The sequence below is a fragment of the Leptosomus discolor genome, chromosome 1 (genome assembly GCF_034619465.1).
Source record: "Leptosomus discolor isolate bLepDis1 chromosome 1, bLepDis1.hap2, whole genome shotgun sequence".
NCBI classification, from domain to species: Eukaryota; Metazoa; Chordata; class Aves; order Leptosomiformes; family Leptosomidae; genus Leptosomus; species Leptosomus discolor.
In genome coordinates, this window is record NC_141391.1 from 168,254,633 (window position 1) to 168,273,999 (window position 19,367).

Here is a 19,367-nt window from a genome sequence, read left to right on the forward strand (position 1 = left end):
GGCATTGGGACTAGTAATAATTGACCAAACATGAGACTAAATAAATTTACGGATGAGAATTCCATCGGGACCTGTTAAACTGACGGCCCCCACCACTGGCTCAAGAAGTCTCTGAGCCACAAATGGTTGGGGAGTGGCCTCGGGAAACATCAGTACATGATCTCCCTTTTCTCATACTCTTCCCTCGGCATCTGCTGTTGGTCCCTGCCACAGACAAGATCCCAGAGGAGCCTGACCCTTCACACTGACCAGGTGCCTTTCTCACACTCTGCCCACCTTTTCAGATAAGACAGTACGAAAACCTGTAATTCTAAAGAGTAATGAGCCCTGGGAACAAGCCATTTGCAGAGCAACAGCAGCCCTTCACTAAACACTGTAAAGAACAAGGGCAGTTTAGTATACTTGACCATTTGTTTGTTTAAACAAACCCCAAAATTAAAAAGGGATAAAGTACAAGGTTACAAAGTTCAGTGTGAGACAACAACTCTACACAGCCTGCCGTTTAGATGTTTTTTTTTTACTACCAAAGAAATTAATAAGATGGTTGCAAATTCTGCCTTCCAGATACACATAAAATTTCCGATACAGGTAACAGTCAGGTCACGCACAGACAGGTGTGCTCAGGACAAGTCTGAAACCTCAGTACAAATGGCTACTCTGCCAGGTTCCCTCTTGTATTTAGTGATGATTTAGTGATTCAGTGATGTCTAGTAATCCTCTGTCAGGAGTAAAACTGTCTCGTTACTGCAACTGATAGCAGAAGCCTTCGCGTTTGCAGATCTTCCTTACAGTTGACAGAGGGATGTTTGACTCCATTTGAAAGACGCTCAATTAGCTGTAATTCTCAAAATTTGCTTCCATTACATCACTGTTTCATTTCTGTCCTGAAGATTCACACTTAAAAAAAGGGACAAGTAATCGTACCACAGATCTTTGCCCCCATTTAAGCCTTTACCTAGATCTTTAGCTGTGAAGTTAAGTGACATAAAGGATGTAGTAGTGCTAGACTGCAATCCAACCTAAGAAGCAAATACCATCTTTGGAGTGCCTTCCAGGTAGGACAGGCGGAGAAGAGATTATTTAACCCTTTATAATTACTTCCTTCTTTACCACTTCACAGAGCTGCTAATTGTAAATGGAATAGGGAAAATGCATTTATTGTTAGCTCTGCTCTTCACAAAGAATTTTGGCTGCTCATGTCCTTTGGCATAACCCATTATTTAGTATGGATTTCCTGATTAACATGTTTCAAAAAGTTACAAAGCTCTAAGCAGCACAAGTTCTGTTTTCACAAAAATCCCTATCTAGGGTAATGGGCCAAAGAACACAGGAGAGCACTCGGACCTCAACACACTCAATATGATAACGCAACTCTTCAGTGCTAATGCACACTTCAGTGTGTTCTTATGTATTATTTTAAATGAAACAATAAATTATGATTGCCACAAAATCTGTTGGGGTCTTGAAGGAATCTACAGCATGTACACACAGTCGTTTCAAATGACATAATTATGAGGAATTCTGCATTACAACAGACTATTCATATGTAGATGGAACCTGGTTATAAATCAAGGGAAGCCACGCTTTGTGTGCTGTACACTGTTAGCCATATTTTTCTGCAGGGAGAATATTAAATAAATCAAAATAAATGACCTGATGGCTGTTATGTATAGATGTCATGAGAGGCAGGGAAAGCAAGTGAGCCCAGGTGTTCATATGTGCAGCTTCTAAGACTGCATTAAGCAAGACCATGGAAATCAGTTAAATTGCTTGTAGAAAATCTATTTGTTCAAAGTAGGATCAGACTTGCTCCAAAAAGTCATCCTTTGATCATAGCCATGTCTAATGTCAAGGCTGTAACTTCACACTACACCATCTTTGCCAGTAGTGTAAAAGTGAGCGATCCCGAGTCTCACACCAGCATCACAGTATGTGCTGATACAGCTGTTTGGTGGGAAATGTTGTAAACCACATCACTGCAATAAGAAGGGTGAAAAGTAACCCCAAAAAAGGGTGGATTTTTGACCCAGGTGGACTCATGAGCTGTTTTATAACTTGGCCACAAAAACCTGTGTTGACCCAGCTAGTGGGTGAAAATGAACAACTAATGATGGATGGGGATTCTTGGGCCAGTTTCATCTCCAAGACCAGCGTATTATAAAACTAGGTCCCAAGGGAGCCACCAAAGTAGATTCTCCAGGTCTTTTGCTAAGGACTGCAGCAAAGGAATAAAGAGCTAGCAACTTGTATAAATGTGAGATCTGAAACCCATTTTAGTAGCAATGCAAATCACTCAGGCTACTACTGACTTCATCCAAAACTGTGAGGACAGAGATAATTCATATCCTAAATCCTATCATTTTTCCAGGTGGGTATCACAGCCATACACACTGTAAACTAAGATTTGGATCCCATGGGAAAAGTCCAGGAGTATCATTTCTGGGATACATAACATCAGATCATGAAATGCTGGTGGATGAGTTAATGGAACATACATTTAGGCAGTCAGGACAATTAGCTAGGAACAAAAAATATCTGGGCACTTTGTGAACTCAAGGATCTCAAGTCAAGGATGAGGAAGACTTCTTTTGCAGAACACGATTTATCCAAAGCAGTTGTTCTAGACTTGATAAAAAAGAAAATTGCTTACCACAGAGAAAATAAAACAGTGTTTCATCATCTCAGCCTAACCTTTACAGGTTACAGAAGAATATACTCTATCACTAAGAGGAGGCTTAGCTTCTGAATACACTGAGAAGCATCTTTTTTTTTTTTTTCTTTTACAAGTTTCCCAAGACATCACCCATTCAGCTTCCAGTCACTTACACAAAATTAAGGGCACAGAACACAGTGTTACTGGTTAATGACATTCTCTTCCCAAAACCTGTGTGTGAGGGAGAAGACAGGCATTACATTGTGAAAGAACAGTGTAAGTCACATACTCCCTTCTCTATCAATTGATATTTACCTCTCTACGGTCTGTGATATTTAACAGCGTTCATACAAAAACACTAATAGAAGAGAGGGAGGTTGAAAGAAAGCACTTGTTTCCTGACATATGGTCAAGAGTTCCACCCTAACCTGCTGACCTTCGTTGGCTTCCCCACTTCCCATAACAGCATCCTAGGAAAGATACTGCTCTAAACCAACTTGCATCTAAAACCCCCTTTATTCTATAGAATCAGCAAGAGACAATAAATGCCCTAAGTAACCGATGAGGTGTTTTGTGACTGGAAATGTATCCCAGTCCAAGCAGAGTATTCCACACAAAGAGATGCGCTCTCGCTATTAGTGATGTGAGACCTTTGCTTCATTTTGTGTCAGAGGGCAAAAGGGAGAGAAGGCAGTGAAACCATTAACCAGCTCCTCTGTGAGGTGAGTGTCAGTGTGCTGCTCCTCATACCACCACCACAGAGAAAAACCAGCCCACGTAACCTCATACCAAACATCCAGACTTCAGTGTCAACTAAGTTACAAGATACACCTTAGAAAATACACAATTCTTGTTCTCTCACGGATTCTTAATCACACAGGTTATAGTTGTGATCTAAGGAAAAATGAAAGAACATTAGGGAAAAGCAAGTATGCTGTTTAAACAAAATACTGTATGTTGGTAAGCACTCCGATAATTTTGCTTTAAGAAAATGACTTCAGGACATAAAAATGTACAATCAATCATTATATGAAATCAAACAATTATATTAAGGTTCAATTTACAAAAGGTTAACAAATAATTAATAGCTGTTTTAATAAATAGGTATTTACTTCTCATCTATTACCAATCCAACAGATAGCTTCTAGCTGTCTATAGTACTTCCTACTGATGTGCTTATAGCCCTCCCTAACATATACTACACATTTCTCTAACAGGAATTACAACATCTAGAAATCATTTATTAACCCTTCATAAAATTCTACATAAACCTTAATATGAAGCACGACTAACTTCGTACTATTTCAGCCCCATACCCCAGGACACATCAAATACTAGCTCTTTCAAGTTTTTATTTAAAATTCTACATTTTAGTTGGGAGCCACATCACTAGCCACAGAATCACAAATGCCTACGGTGGCTTAGCCAACACACTGCAGACACAAGAAGTGAAATGAAAGTGGTGGGGGAAGATCACAGGGAACAGTTCAGGTTCTTCCAAAAGAAATGTCCTGGCTTTTTCATCAAAACAGACATTGATACCATGACAACAGAATCAGAGAGAAAAAGAAAAGAGTCTGTTGAAATTCAAGACACTGTTTTTCCTTCTTTTTAGAAAAAAAAATCCCACCACAATACTTTATAATATAAATAAATAAAACAGAAAACACAAAGGTAAATTCCAAACCCCACCACTAGGATCTTAAAAAGGCAACAGCCAGCTATTTCTTGGATGCAGCCTAAACTTCTCTTACCTGCAAATTTTCAATATACTTAGAAGTCCTATTTAGTGTATCAGACTTAGGGAACAAGATGTATTATGTTTAGGTCTCCTTTTTTTCCATCCACTATTTTCATCTTCAAACCCCCACCTTAGTTTTTTCCATCAAATTGCCTGCTGTTGGTTTAACAAAGTTCAGCTCAGACTTATACTTTTCCTTCACTTTCAGAGCCTCTGTCTTCATTCTCACAGTCCTCAACAAGGTCTTCACACTCCTGTGCCTTCTCTTCCTCCTCCTCCTCCTCCTCCTCATCTCCAAAAGTCTCTTCCTGCATTGTAGTAAAAGCAAAAGACCTGGCAGCAACTTGTGCAGCCAGACCAGATGTGAAATTTAAATCTGTTGATATGTGGAGCTGGGCCAGCCTATGCTTGATTTTTGAATGTAACGCATCCTTAGAGGGAGACTGTGTAACCTCTACTCCATCCATATCACTCGGCTTGAGTTCTTCAACTTTCCCTTCATGCTGGTAACACATTCTTTCTTCAGCCCCTGTAGAAATACCTTCACCAGTAGTACTGTCTTTGTTTTTCTCCATCTCAGGATCTTCATACAAATATTCTGTCCTGCTTTTATCAGCAGCATTCACTTTTGGATTAGAGCCTTTTTCTTCAGGTTTATCACAACTTTGGCTGCAGTCCTGCTTTTCTGTATCTGAATTCATATGTGATTCCAAATTATTTAGTAGCTTCAGTGGTTCTACAGGAGACAAGGGTTTCACTGCAGCTTAAAAAGGGGGAAAAAAATTAAATGATAACTAAAAGCAAGCTGCTATACAGAAATAATTTATTTGTGTCTGAAAAGATGCGAGATTGTAAGGGTCAAAATGGCTTAAAAAAAACCCTCCAAAACAACACAAACAAAGACCACAATCAAAACTTAAAATAAAACAGTGGTTTCTAATCACAAAGCTGAAGTGAAACGTGATAGCTACTTGTTGTAACTACTCCTTAAAATCTGTGACGTAAAGAGACAGCACGATACTGATGATGTTTAAAACTGGCATCAATCACAGGTGATGCATTCAATGTTAAAGTAAAAAACAAGTAAAGCTACTGCATTGTATATACAGATTTGAACTGTCTTCGTTTTAAACAACAATCCTAATCCAGTAGACAGCTGGTACATGAAAAAGTCCTTATAGGCAGTATCTGATCTCATACACCACAACATACAAATACAACACGTATTCATACAGTCAGGTAAGGTGTCCTCACAAATAAAGTGTGGTTTAATTTAGCCTCTCTTGAAGTTAGTAGCAGCAGCGAGTCCCATTGCCAGCAACGGGATGCTTGCCAGGAAGTCTCTCCTCCCAGTGTTAAGGGTTAGTATAACTCGGTACAATCACTTCTCGAAGAACAGACGTCTTTCTTTTTAAGAAAACGATATAATGTCCATTTCCAAGTAACAGATTCCCTAAACTGCAGTAGCTCCATTAGAGTAGCAGCACGAACATAAATGAGAGCGGCAACAGCAGATTCCCAAGTAGCATTTCCCTTTCTAATTCCATTCTGACTTTACCCCTGTAAGCAGAGATGAAAATAACTCTGGGAAATACACAAACTTTTCACGGGAAACACAATTTACGGTATTAGGATTTTTCCATCGCATCCTATTTCAGTAATATTTACTTTAGCTAGCTGAAGGCAGGCGCGTCATTATGACTGTCACATTGATAATTATTATCATTAGCACACTGAAAGACTGTGGCTTTGAATTTGTATTGTATCGTTTGTTTTAAAACCTTATATACCAAAGGAGCACTGCACCGGACCTCATCTCAGTTGTTAATGGGGTAGTTCTTCCCCCATCTTGTAAAAAACACGTTGCTGCTTATTTCTGCCCATTTGCTTGAAAAGGCAGGAATATGCACAGTAATCTTATCAATTTAGAGCAAACTTATTGCCTACTTCCTCCAAAGAATACTTCCAAAGCCAAAATTTCTCAAAAAATAAATAGATACTTCAGATTGGTAGCTGGCCAGTTTGCTGAGTTGATCAGTTAACAAGCAAGGTGGAATTCATCAAGTCTCACAGTGTAACTTTCCAAATCTGAGAAACAGCTGTATAAGAACTGTTGTATGGACAAGGTGAGAGAAGGGGAAACAGCTGGGTACAAAGTAACCACTGACAGAATGAGATTTTTTTGGGGGGGAGGTTAGGGGAAAGGCTAGAAGTGATTTCGCACCAGAAGAAAGTTGTTTTACAATGTCTGACAAATGAAAATGAAGCCACTAACAACTTCACAGACATTTTCACAAACACTTCCCTTTTACTGCCTCAACAGGACCAAAAATGTAAGCTCATCTACTCTCCCATAAATTACCTACTGCCCAGACTGTAAGCAGTATCACCGCGGTGCTGGGCCTGGGCAAATTTGCTTTAGTCTGGTGCTCTGCTAAGATGATGTTTTTCTTCGGGAATCCAACATATCATCTCCAGTTGACTTCTTGCTGTGTTGCTCAGATAGACCAACTTGTTTGGAGCTGATCGCTTTTATGTGGAAACCCTCACCAGCTTCTCCTTCAACGAACCAACCCCCCTACCAAATCAGAATGGCTTGCTGGGTGCCTTGACTAACAGATTAAAGCCTTTGAATATTTCAGGATCTTTTTTCACAATAATCACAAGTTAGGAGAATACAGGATTTCTGGAATATGATTGTCCTGTAAAAGCAAGACTTGAGAGGGATATGGAAAAGTGTGATATCATGGCCATCCAAAGAACATGAACCTTTCTGGGTTTAAATCTTCAAGATAAAGCAAGCCACAAATGTGGAAAGCACAGCTCACAGAAATGTTTCTTTAAGGAATGACTCATGCGTATGGATAAATTAAAGACTGCAGCAGTAATATGCCAAGATCCATTATGTCGTGTTTAACTGACTTGTGTTTCTTTTGAAGAAATAATGAAGAAATTCCTCAAAACCAGTAGATGATAGTACATCTGCTGTCCACATCAGCCTTTCAGATCAGACACGCACAGTGCCTGAGCCAAAAGGAGACAATATTAGTTACTTTCATGAACCGCCCTCATGTTTTCCAGTTTTGTACAGGATGGAAGTAATCAGTGATTAGTCCTAGGCAGCTGGAGGAAATCACACCTTCCTCCCTCCCCACCATTGAATCTCTAACCCTAAAACAACGTAATATCTATACATGGAAAGGAAAGGAACGAACATGAGCCACAAAGGCTTTTGGGTGAACAGTTACTGAAGACTACAGGAGTCAGCTGACTGTTTCCAGCTATGGCCACCAAAGGCCTGAGGACAGGTATGATGTGGACAGGTAGCAGCTGCTAACATAGGTAAGGGAACAGCCTATGCAAGCTCTCCTGACAACAACTCTTTCTGCAGCAGTCACTAGATCTCTCAAGACTTGAACTGGAGGTAGGATTTCTTCCTTTTCCCTTCAACAGGGAGGAAAGGAAGACTTGAAGAGATTTATGTGAAGACTTGGGTGGTGTTACAGCTAACACCAGAAGGATAATACAGAAATCCTACTCTGGAGCAGACTCTTAATGCAATCTGATGATGTAGGTTTTTTTAACTCAGCTAGAAGTGAAGTCAATACCAATGGCCAAGTGATTTCTTTTACCATAGTTGTAGCTAAATGGACATAAAGAACGAAGCTGTGAAGAACAGATATTTTTCTGAGTTTGATGTCAAAAGAAACAGTCTCATAAATAGGTATGGAATGTTCCTGTGTGTTCCCACTGAATTACTGAAAGGTGCAATCCACGGTCTTTTTTTCTGGTAGACACTGGCAGAGGCAGAATCCTTGGAAATGTTGCCAGGCTTGAGGGTTGTTTTTCATAACACAGAACATGAAATTTTTCAGAGGGCTTTTCCTAACCTGTCTTTAGGAGGAAGGAATGAAAATGGGAAAAAGAAGGGGAAAAAGGAAAAGACAAACTACTGCCAATTTTAAAGATAATAAATCAAACAGCTCAAGCAGTGAAAAGAATCAAGTTGTATCCAGTCTTACTGCTGGAACAGAGACAGAAAAGAACTGTCTGAGGCAAGAGAAAGTTTCATATTCCTGCCTTCAAGTGCAAGTGGATGGAACTCCCAACAGTCCTCAGAGTTAGTAAAGGCTAGTTTGGAAGAACTCTTCTTGTTGGGTTTTTTTTTTTTTTTTTGAATATATTGAATACATATTCTGTATACTCATTCTCTCATAGAAAGAAAAGCCAGTCTTACTCTTTTATGAGCCTTTAATATTTCAAAGTCTAGCTCTTCACTTTAACCTATATATTTTTGTAAGTCTGGGATAATTTCTGATGGTTTCTTTAAATTCTGAAAAGTAATTTATTTATGCACCCTGATTAAAATTCATATTTATGGAAAGCCATGAAAGAAACTCAGTTCAGCTTGCGTGCTTTATAGCCTGACAGTTCTCTTTATGCTGTCTTAATATTTTGTATGTTTCATATTTTAGGTCAGTATTTTGTTTAGAGTCAAATTCCCATTTCTCTGAGTTCTTTTCAATATACAATAAAATGATTGCCACAAGTAATATAAAGAGGTGGAATAGCAAACTCTATCAAATGTCGATAGCTAAGCACTGTCCGAATTCTAACAGTCAGAAGTTGATGGCAGACAGACACCTACCCTTTCTTAGAAAGGAATTCATTTTCAAAAGCAAGGCTTACCATGGTCGCTGAATAGCAGCTGTTTCCATTTCTGTCTTTCTATTTCTGAAGCTTTAAATCCCAGTACAGATTTCAATTCTTGTAACACCCTCTTCGATTCCTGTCTCTCTCGTTCTTGTCTCTCTCTTTCTTCCTGGGAAAAGCAGTAAAAATCTTCCCTTTTGTATTCATTCTCTGTGTCTGAATAATCAACATATGCTTCCAATTCCTAAAGAAAGAAAGAAAGAAAAAATTTTGATCTTCACTGTCAGTGTAGGCCCTATCCTACAACCTGATGTACAATCAAGTGATCTCAACACAAGCCAACCACAGTAACAGGATGGAGCCCTGTTTGAGCAGAGCCAGTGGATCTGCTGTATTTGTATCATTTTGGAGCAAGTCCACTTACTGAAAGTTAACGTTACTGCAGTCACCTAAGATTTGCTTTCATACACAAGTATGGTCAAGTGATAGACCTTGAAAATGGCAGTCCATTTCCCCATAATTACAGGTGGAAATAAGCAATGCTGATGTGGGTTCTGTGGGTTGTGGGTTTCTTTTCTGCTTTTGGTGGGGTTTTTTGTTGTTTGTTTTGGTTTGGGTTTTTTTGTGGTGATTTTTTGTTTGGTTTTTGGTTGTTTTTTTTTTTTAAATTTACACCATAAGAAACCCTTCCTCAGTCAGGCATCTAACTTAACTTATGTAAATCCTTACTAAGAGGATGTTGAGAATAGCAAACTCCTACTCCAATTTTAGCTATATTGGCTTACAAGCATGAAAAAACAGAGCTCTGTTTATGTTCTAACAGACAGCCAGTAAAGTTATGAGTCCCACCTCTTCGATACAGAAAAAACCCTAGAGAGAATACATGTGGAGTAGGCTTGGAAGAACACAAGGGAGGGACAGAGCTGAGCATGGGTGTTCAATCTGCTTTCAGAATGCATCTGCCACTCAGTTCTGGGATGGAGGAAGCCAGCCTCTCTTCAAGACAGCCCAACCATCACACACGAGTTCCCCAAACAACTCAAAACTGTTCAGTGTCACAGGCATCCAAAAATGTAGAGATTACTCAAACTGAAGACAGGCTGGTTTGTTCAGGAGCTTGTCACTTTCGCAGCTGTGTCAGTTCATCTAACAATATGCAAGTAGGACTCTATTTTATATACCGCCTTTTACCAATTCACTTTTTTTTCTATATTACTCTGACTTGGGTTGCTGCTCTCCTTTTGTCACTTATTTCTAATGATATAGATGAGAAGTGAATGCTAATGCTCTTTTTTCCAGGCTGGGGAATACCTCCCCATGGAACAGCAAAAGGAATATAAATTATTTTTTTCTCTAAGTCCAGTTATGAAACAGCATTGGTTCCCTACTTGATCCGTATTGGCAAGAAAAGGAGGGCACTGCACAAGCAACTGGAAAAGGAATGGATACAGCGAACAAGACACATTATTACTTTAAATGGTCCTATGTTTTTTTTTACCTGCTCTTCAGGGATTGGATCTTTGTTTTCTATGTATATGGCAGGCTGTGATAAAGGTACTGTAGTACGCTGTAGGTTCTCACAGGAAACTTCAGGTTTGCCTTTAGGGGGAAAGAAGAAAAGGGATTAAAAAAAAGAAAAAGATTGAGTGTTGAATGATGGTTTTGACTCACGGTCCAGGCAGTTTCATTAGGCAGGACGGGCACACATGAAAAAAATGTTGAGAAGGCTGGTTAGAATACATTGAAACACTATGTTAGAGAGCACTTAAATAACTGCTATTTTTATATAAGCTTGGTCTGATGACGCTCATCTTGAAATACTTCAACTATCAAATCTCAAAATTTACAGACTTTGAAAACCTGCAGATGGCAAGAAAAATTGGTAAAATCAGAAAAAAGACTTGGTGCCCAAGTTTAAAAAGAGAAGTAAAATAGTAAAATTCTAGGCAAATCAGCTTCAAATAATTGGAAAATATTGGAAGAAATAATCAAGCAAAATTACAGGAAGCTATCTGGAAGGTAGCAAGGAGAAAAGGGACAGCCAGTGTGGGTACGTTGAAAATAGAAGATGTCAAATCACTCCAATTTCATTTTCCAGTGCAGTAACAGGTCTTATGAACAGAAAGAAGCCAAAGACGTTCTGCATTTTGTTTTCAGTATGGCTTTTGACACGGTGTCATGACATAAGCAAAATACGTAGGCCAGGAGAAGTTGCTATGATGTGCACAGTCTCTTGGATAATCAGTGTGTAGTGACCATTTTCAGACAGGAACAATATATCGAGTGAGGATTTGTCTCAAGTCCAATACTCTTTAATATTTCCAATGGGTGAAAGAAAAGTGTTTCAGCTCATTAAATCTGCTGACACTGGGATAATCTGCAAGGATACTGAAGGGCACAATTAGAATCAAAAATAATACGGGAAAATCAGAGACACAGCCCAGGAAGAACTGGATTTTAGATACAGCAGTTTGGTGACAGTGGCTGTAAAATGTTTGTGCTTTGGAATAATCAAATGTACAAATATATGACAACTGACTGGGCAGCACCACTGAGAAAAAGATACGAGAAGCCTAGTAGTCAGCTACACCCTGCTGCAAGCAAAAAGCCAAACTACATAGTACTACATATAAACAACAGCAATGACTGTTAGACACATGCAATTACATTTCTACTCTGCCACTGATCAAGGTGTGGATGAAGCACAGTGCCCAGTCTAGGGCTCCTTCATTCAATAATACTGTGGACCAACTAGAGGGAGTCTGGAGGAAAATAGCGGAAATCATCAGAGGACTAAATAAAGTACAGTCATCAGGGAAAAGTTGAAGCATACAGAGTCTTGCAGAGAAGATAGAAAGAAATGTATTAACTGTCTTCAAAAATGTAAGAGCTATAAAGAGGAAATGGATTTCCATTGTGGGTGGATCAAAAGTACCGCTTTTAAATTGCAGCAAGAGATATTTATATTCAGTAATAACTTTCTGCTGGTAATAGAGTTAAGTGCTGGAAGAGGTGCCTGGAAATACCGTAAAATGTCTCTAAAGAGAGGGTTTTAGAAACAGATAAACAGCATTTTCTCACAAACACTAATTTACCCTTGAGAAGGGAAATGGGCTAGATGACCTTGCCAAGACTCACCTATGTTTATTTTCAATTTCTAATCTATACATTAAATACTTAGGGATGGCATTCTGAAAGTAGGCAGTTCACATTAATGATAGGTTTAGTGCTGCTCAGTTACCTGCTTTTGCAAACAAGGAAAGTATCCAATTCCCTAGTTGCCTGGGCTGAGCTAAATATTTGACATTCCAGAGGTATTTAAATGCAAAGTTTTAAAGAAAGGGGAAGCATGTAGCGAAACCTGAAGGAAGTGGAAAATGGACATGATATATTTATTTTATAAATATCAAGCCCCCTTGCCCATTGGATAACTCTGCCTTGTAATAAAAACATTTTAATAATAATAATGACAGCAACAACAGAAACATGCTCCTAAAGGTATGAAGACAAATTTGGAAGAGTAAATGGACGTTAACAATTAAAAGCTTGCCTTCCCAAATCAGAGAAGTAACCCAACTGCTCTAATACGTACAGACTGCTCTCTTTGCCACCTATATGGGATGATGCCATTGCTAAGGATACGCCTCAAGATCATAAATTCACAGTGTTTAAACAAAACTGCTGCTGCTTTAGTTCGTCTCCAGTGGAACAAAGTACTGCAAGATCCAGGAGCTTGCAGCACAGTACTATGGCCTTGCTCTTCTAAATATCTAAAAAAGTTGTATCCATAGAGACAGTTTTAAAGGAAAAAGGACAGAATTTAAACACTTTGAGGGATATTATTTCAAAGATCATTAAAACAACACTGTAACTAGCCATGAAGGGTATTCCATTCGGTAAAATTAGCAGATTACTACACGCTTAAATTGTCGAGGCCTTAAGTGGTAAATCAGTTTTATCAGTGATGAAAAAAGGTGAAAGAATAAAGAGAAGATGACTCAAAGTCTAGAATCAGCTCATGTTGGAAATGAGCAAAGATCTACATGTAGATCAATGACAGATAAGTCTATCATTGTCCAATGAATTTAAGTAGAGGTGAATTGCCCTCAAGGTGCTAAAGCCCCACATGCTCCCAGGCTCTGTTCTGTACCTGACAGGATCAGTGACTAACGGCACTGGTTCTAGAAATCCACCAAGTCCTGTAAACAAAGCAGCCAACCGGCATTGACTAATGTAACCATACACTATAACATATGCTAGTATCAGCACCCATGAAAGGCTGATGGGAGTGTACGAATGTTCAATCAGACTTAAAGGCTTTGCTTTGACAGAGTTTGACACAATGAACTATTTAACGTAGCTGTAAGAAACCTGCTTTGACAGGGAATGATTTAGGGCAAGAAGCATGTAGCCCTTGCTGAAGGAGACTCATCTGTTTATACAGAAAACAATTAAAGATATGCAAAACTGCTCTGAAGATAAGTGATAGGCAGCTACGTAGGACGCCACAACTAGGATAGCCCCCAGTTCAAAACAGCTCCTTAGTGGTTGGAAACTTTCAGCTCCTGGTTCAACAACAGCACCCTGACGCTGGACGGACCGAGTTCCAGTTTCTTCCTCTCCATGGAACAACATGGGCCCTTTGCTGCTGCAACTGCGGAGCTGACTTCTACTTCTCATGGAAAGAAACCTTCCCATGCTGAGAGCAGTAGGAAATAAGAAGGACAAGCAAAGGTACATTTTTGCTTAGTATATAAATACAGTAAGAACGAAACACAAGCAAACAGTAAATTTAAATACTCGGTACATTTTGTATTTATAGATCAAGAAGCAAAAAAAGACTTATTTTGTTTAAATACTAAGCACAATGATGGTGCTGCTAAAAATAGTTAACAAACATATACAGCTTTTATGTAATGAAATGTTTCCTCTCGAAACTGTGTCTAAGTCCTCAGAATCATCTCCCTCTTCAATAGTGTTCATAACTGACATTGAAAAACGGTATTCCCACTGCTCTACTGGTTGAACTAGTTAGTTGAACTAAACATCTGTTGGCAGCAAAAGTGCAAGGTATCCGCTTAGACACGACGTTCTACTGCCATGGGGTTCTCGCTACAGCTCTTGTCAAACAATTCAGTTGGTTTTGGATAATAAGAAAGATGTGCTTAGCTGCTATATTATTTCAGCACGAAGGTATCTTCTTCAAAAGAGCTTTCAGGAAGCATTGGAAAAAATCCCGAGATAATTTAATGAAGTAATTCACATAATCATGACTGACAGACCAGCTGTTAAGATTGGTAGAAAGACAGCAGAATAATTAGACTTGATTTCATGCACAGCTTGAAAAGGTCACCTCACAGAAGGTGGACTGCTTAGAAATATGTCGGGGAAGTCAAATGTAGTCAGATAAAAATAGTTTTCAATGACCAGCATAATTTAAGAGTAGCTCCTGTGGAGTAATTCAGCAAACTTGTTGCAAAATAGAGACTCAACCCCAGAGCATTTCCACGAAAGTCACTGGGCAAAAGTAAAAGTGAAGGATTTTTTCATTTTTTACTTCTCACGCAATCTCTCCCTTCTAGATCACACACTAGGTTATTTTTGTACTGAACTTTAAAAGCAAGCACGTTATAATAGAAGTGCCTGCTGTGAAATTTATACACAAAGTAAAAATAAAACTAAAATAACTAAAAATACACTATGGCATGCAGTCTAGAAAGAACATTTAAGGAAAGGGGAAAAAATAGATCAGTGGAACTGCTGGTTGTGGAGGGCATCAACAAAACACAACAGGCTAGCACATGCAAATGTATCACACTACATCTAATATCCTCATAGGCGGTTTTACGCAGCACTGAAAGGGAAGTTGTAAGACTAGACTACCAGGCAAAGGACACACAGACTTGGTTATACTGTGCCTGGATCTGCACAGAGCCTGAATTAGGCCTCCCAGTGCTCCCAGTTCTGATGTAAGCATGAGCAAGGTCAGCTTACACACATCTAGGCCCACAGCCATATTCATCCATCTACTGGATATCCCACCCATATATCATTAACAGCTTAGCTCGCTACAAATTTGGATTTCTGTAGGTAAATATGTGACTGATACCCCAAGTCATAACTTCCCTAACGCAGTCTCCATGACTAGCATTTTTCAGATGCTGGGCTGTGTCTTCCTAGGATAGTAAAAAAGCTCCCAGAAAAAAGAAAGATTAGAAATTATAGGTTCAGCTACATGTCAGGAGAGTTCACTTCCATTCTTTAAGCTACTTGTGATTCACAAGGAGAACAGTATAGGCAGTACAGGTCACTAAGGAGAGCGACATAAGGCAAAATGTTGGGATATGCTGCTCAGTGAGACTTTTAAGCACACAGAAGATTAGCTAACTCTCTCTGAGAGAGCAGGTAAATAGGTATTACACGCTTGATACCTCCTCTACAATTTAAAATGTTCCAGGAAATGCCATTGTCAAGAAAGCTTCATGACAACACCATTGTCATCTCAAATAACTATGCAATTTTTATGCAGTAAATAAATAAATTAAAATCTGAGGGAGGATTCATCAAAATCCTACCCCATCACATGTGACTCGCCAATCAAAGGCAAAAAGCCACTCTCGGTCTACACCTGGAAATACAACAATCTGAATCCACAGGTCTAACAGACTGCATTAATACATTTACATTTTTTGTCGACACAAAAGCTTCAAGGTCATCACAATGAAAAAGTCTGACATATGTTTATAGTTTTACAAAGTGCATGGTCGTAAGACCTTCTTCAGCTAAAATACTGATATATGGGCTGAACATTGTCTTTGATCCATTTGACCATTCCATCTCTAAAATGCATCCCATTAGTTTCTAAATTAATTTCTCACATTTACCTTTTTTATTTGGGTTTCTTCCACTCATTTTTTCCACCTGAGAAATGGCTTCTTCCCAGCAGCTGTTGCTTGCCTGGATGTGAGGCTGAATAAACTTTAGTTTTTGTTCCAGAACATGATGGGCTTCTGTTGTCAACTCAGGTGTCTCCTTAGTGCTAACAAGTTTTTCAAGTTCATCCTCAAGAATTATTACCCTAAGTGATAAGGAGATGAACAGAAATAAGTAATAATGAATATCTGACTTCACCATTCCTTCAAGTATTTCATTTAATATCCTGTTATTTTCTTCAAGTTTTAAGAATCTAACTCGGCCAACTCCTCAAAGATGCCCCAAAATTTGAAAAATAAGATCCTTTTCTCCACATCAAGATACATTGCTCACCTGCATTCACTATAGTAAATCTTATATGTAAGATTAAATGAGTAGGACAGTTTCAACTTTTTCACCGAGCAGTGATAAATCTTTAAAATTATTTACTAGGTAGTTTCTACAAGCTCAACTTTCTTATAAAGTGTTTGGTATGTCGCAAAATCAATGACGTATGTTTTCAAGTATTTTTTTCCAAGAGAGTGACAAAAGCAAGGCAAGATCTTAATGCACTGCTTAGCTTTGAATTTTCATCAGATACGTAAAGAATAACCAGGAAACAAGATCAGATTCCATATTGAACCAAGGATCTTTGACCCCATACCATGTGAAGATATGCCTATGACTGCAACGACTATACGTATCTGCCTTTTCTGTTTTTCATCTGGAATACAACCCGACAACCCAAAGAACTCAAGTCTGAAGCCTTCTCCCTACAGGCATGTTCTCTTAATTCATGTGTGAACTTACTCATTGAGCAGAGCCTTGAGATGAAGCTGCAAGCTGCGTACCGCTGTCTGAAGACTGTTCAGCTCTCTTGACTTCTGCTTTGTTCGGGTTGGCCGTTCAAAACCCGACTGATGCTGAGTTTCAAAGTACCGATAAAACTCATAGCTTCGCTTAAGCTCCTCTAAGCAGGCAGCGTGTGTATGAGGTAGGCCTTGAGTCACATCAGACAAGATATGATGAGGCAGCCGTTCAGGGGAGATTAAGGGCTTGGGGGACGCGTTGGCTGGGGAGAGGAGCAGCAACAGCCTCCTGAAGAATTCTGAACTCTGCCCTACCCAGAGCTGAAAAAGGACCTGCAAAACAGGGTCGGGTTAGCTCTGTGCACCTGGGAAGACAGCCAGCCTCCAAAGTAAATGTACAGATACACCATGGGAAACCATTCCTCAGCCAGCCACAGGAACTTTGAAAAACTGCAAAAATCCACTAAATGTTTTTGAAGGGTATCCCAGACCATGTGAGGTTTGGATCTTGTGAACCTTTGGTGACTGTTAATTCTTCGATGAAGGATATTATATGCAATTATGCTCAGAAGGTTGTCAGAGGCCTAATAACTCATATTCTCATCAGGCAGTTTCATTATTTGCTATAATCTCCACATACTCTACAGCTCATAAAGGGCTGCCAAAATTCCCATGGCAGCACAGACATTTTTCCCTCTATGGTGCCAAGTTATCATTTCGACGATCTACTGACTACTGCATTGCCCCGCACCCAGGCTTGAAACATGAGTCTAATTGCACTGTACTTCAACAAAAAACATTCTACATCCGAAGAAAGCTGAGCCGCTAACTTAATTGTTTTTTCAGCCAAAGTGCGAAATTTCGCCAATGCCACTACGGAGGGAAAGCTTGTAAGAAATGAATTGATTCACAATGTTATATATGGTACAAAAGAGGCCTGTCCATCTGGGAGCAAGAAACCCACAATTTCAATTTCTTGAGAACTTCCAGTTCCAATGAAATTAACTGCTTTCTTAGCGTACAGAAGACTGTTGGCTCAGTAGACCATGACAGAAAAGTAGCATCTTATACTTCTAAAATGAAAAGGAAAGGTTATGGCACTTTCCTCTGCAATACTGGCCCTTATTAAAAGGGATCAACTGTAGGTGACTATGAGGTGTAGTCTGAAACCTGTTCTCAAGCATTCCAGACTGAGGAAGACAAAGTAATTATTCATCATGCTTTTTTCCACCTCCATCAGCTACAGAATAGGACTAACAATTTACTTGTGCTGAGATTTTGGATTTACAGGATTTGAAATAATATATTTACATGTTTGTACTCATACTGCTATGGACAAGTAGCAGGTTTTTTTCCCGTGTGCAAACAATCAAGAGCAAAACATTCAGAATAGTAACACAAAGAATTAATGCCTTCAGACAGATGCAGTCTGATATACCCCAAGGATATATCAAAAATACCTGGATGCAAACTGATAAAATATTCCAAAAGAAAAAAAAAATTCTCTATTTATGAAAGATGGTTATGAGAAGAAAGAACACAGAATGATACGAAATTAATTTGGGGCACACATGCAAGACTGTGATTTGGCTGGGTGCTAAAATAAAAAGCAAACAAATGGGCAGCAATCACTCAAGAGTCCCTGAAGGTGTGGTGCCCTGGGTAGAAAGTCAAGAGCTCATGCTATAATAAGCACAAAAGAAGACCAGTCCCTTCCACCAGGCATAAGGCAAAAGCAGTGAAAAAGTAGCACACAGAAGTAGTGGACTACAGGAATTGATAATAATAATAATAATCCAAAACCTACCTGAAAAAAGGTGCAACAATCAGAGAAAAAGAAATTCCAGATATATTTAGGGTTGCAAATAGCTTGCTAGGCCAATGACTTCCGATTGTTTTTACTGACACTTAAACTTCACCCAAAACATCCAACTGCCTGTCCTCAGCTTGAATCAGTATTTTTTCTTAAGTTAAAAATCTTCACTCTTTAAACTGGTTTAGTTCAAGGACAAGGTAGCCAAAACACACAAGCGAGATCTATCATATGGCCTAGACATAGACTTGAATGAAAATTAGAATATTAACCAAATCTGGATACATGTCTGTATTCCACCTGCATTTTAATACTAAGACAAGTTGTCTCAAATGAAAAACTAAAGAGGACAGCACATAAATCCAGGGCTCCCAACACAAATATGTCCCAAGGTTATCAAAGTGTATCTATTTTATTATCAACGCAGGAATCTGCTTAGGACTGATCTATGATAATTTAGCTTTTTTCAACTACACCATACCCAGCCTACACCACTGTCTGAGTTAAAGTAAACTGAGATTTACTAGATGTGAGCTTAACTGTACCCAGAAAGCATCCCAACCAGTTTAACTAAAACAGATTTCAGTCAAATTACTGCAAATTGCAGGTAAGCAAAGCTTCAGCTTGCAAGCTTGGGCACCTCTGATCAGCGTCTTGTGCTTAAAAAGAAATCGGTAAGTAAGTGGTCTTGCATGGTTGCAATTAGAACTTCAGCTAATGAAAAGGCAAGAAAAAAAAAAACCCAAAGCTTACATCTGATGTAGCTCTTAGCTTACAACTAATTAG

General features: G+C 39.0%; 1 protein-coding gene across 1 annotated transcript in view; it reads right to left on the bottom strand.

Annotated features, from left to right (window-relative positions):
* Positions 1 to 4,231: 4,231 nt before the first annotated feature.
* VEZT (vezatin, adherens junctions transmembrane protein) overlaps positions 4,232 to 19,367 on the bottom strand; it is a 57,138-nt gene continuing 42,002 nt past the window's right edge. Inside the window, exons 8-12 of the mRNA XM_086470911.1 lie at positions 16,770 to 17,101; positions 15,932 to 16,125; positions 10,546 to 10,646; positions 9,084 to 9,291; positions 4,232 to 5,157 (exon numbers count right to left, since the gene is read on the bottom strand). Coding sequence (XP_086327037.1) covers positions 4,580 to 5,157; positions 9,084 to 9,291; positions 10,546 to 10,646; positions 15,932 to 16,125; positions 16,770 to 17,101 — 1,413 coding nt within the window. The 3' untranslated portion in view covers positions 4,232 to 4,579. The remainder of the gene's footprint in view (positions 5,158 to 9,083; positions 9,292 to 10,545; positions 10,647 to 15,931; positions 16,126 to 16,769; positions 17,102 to 19,367) is intronic.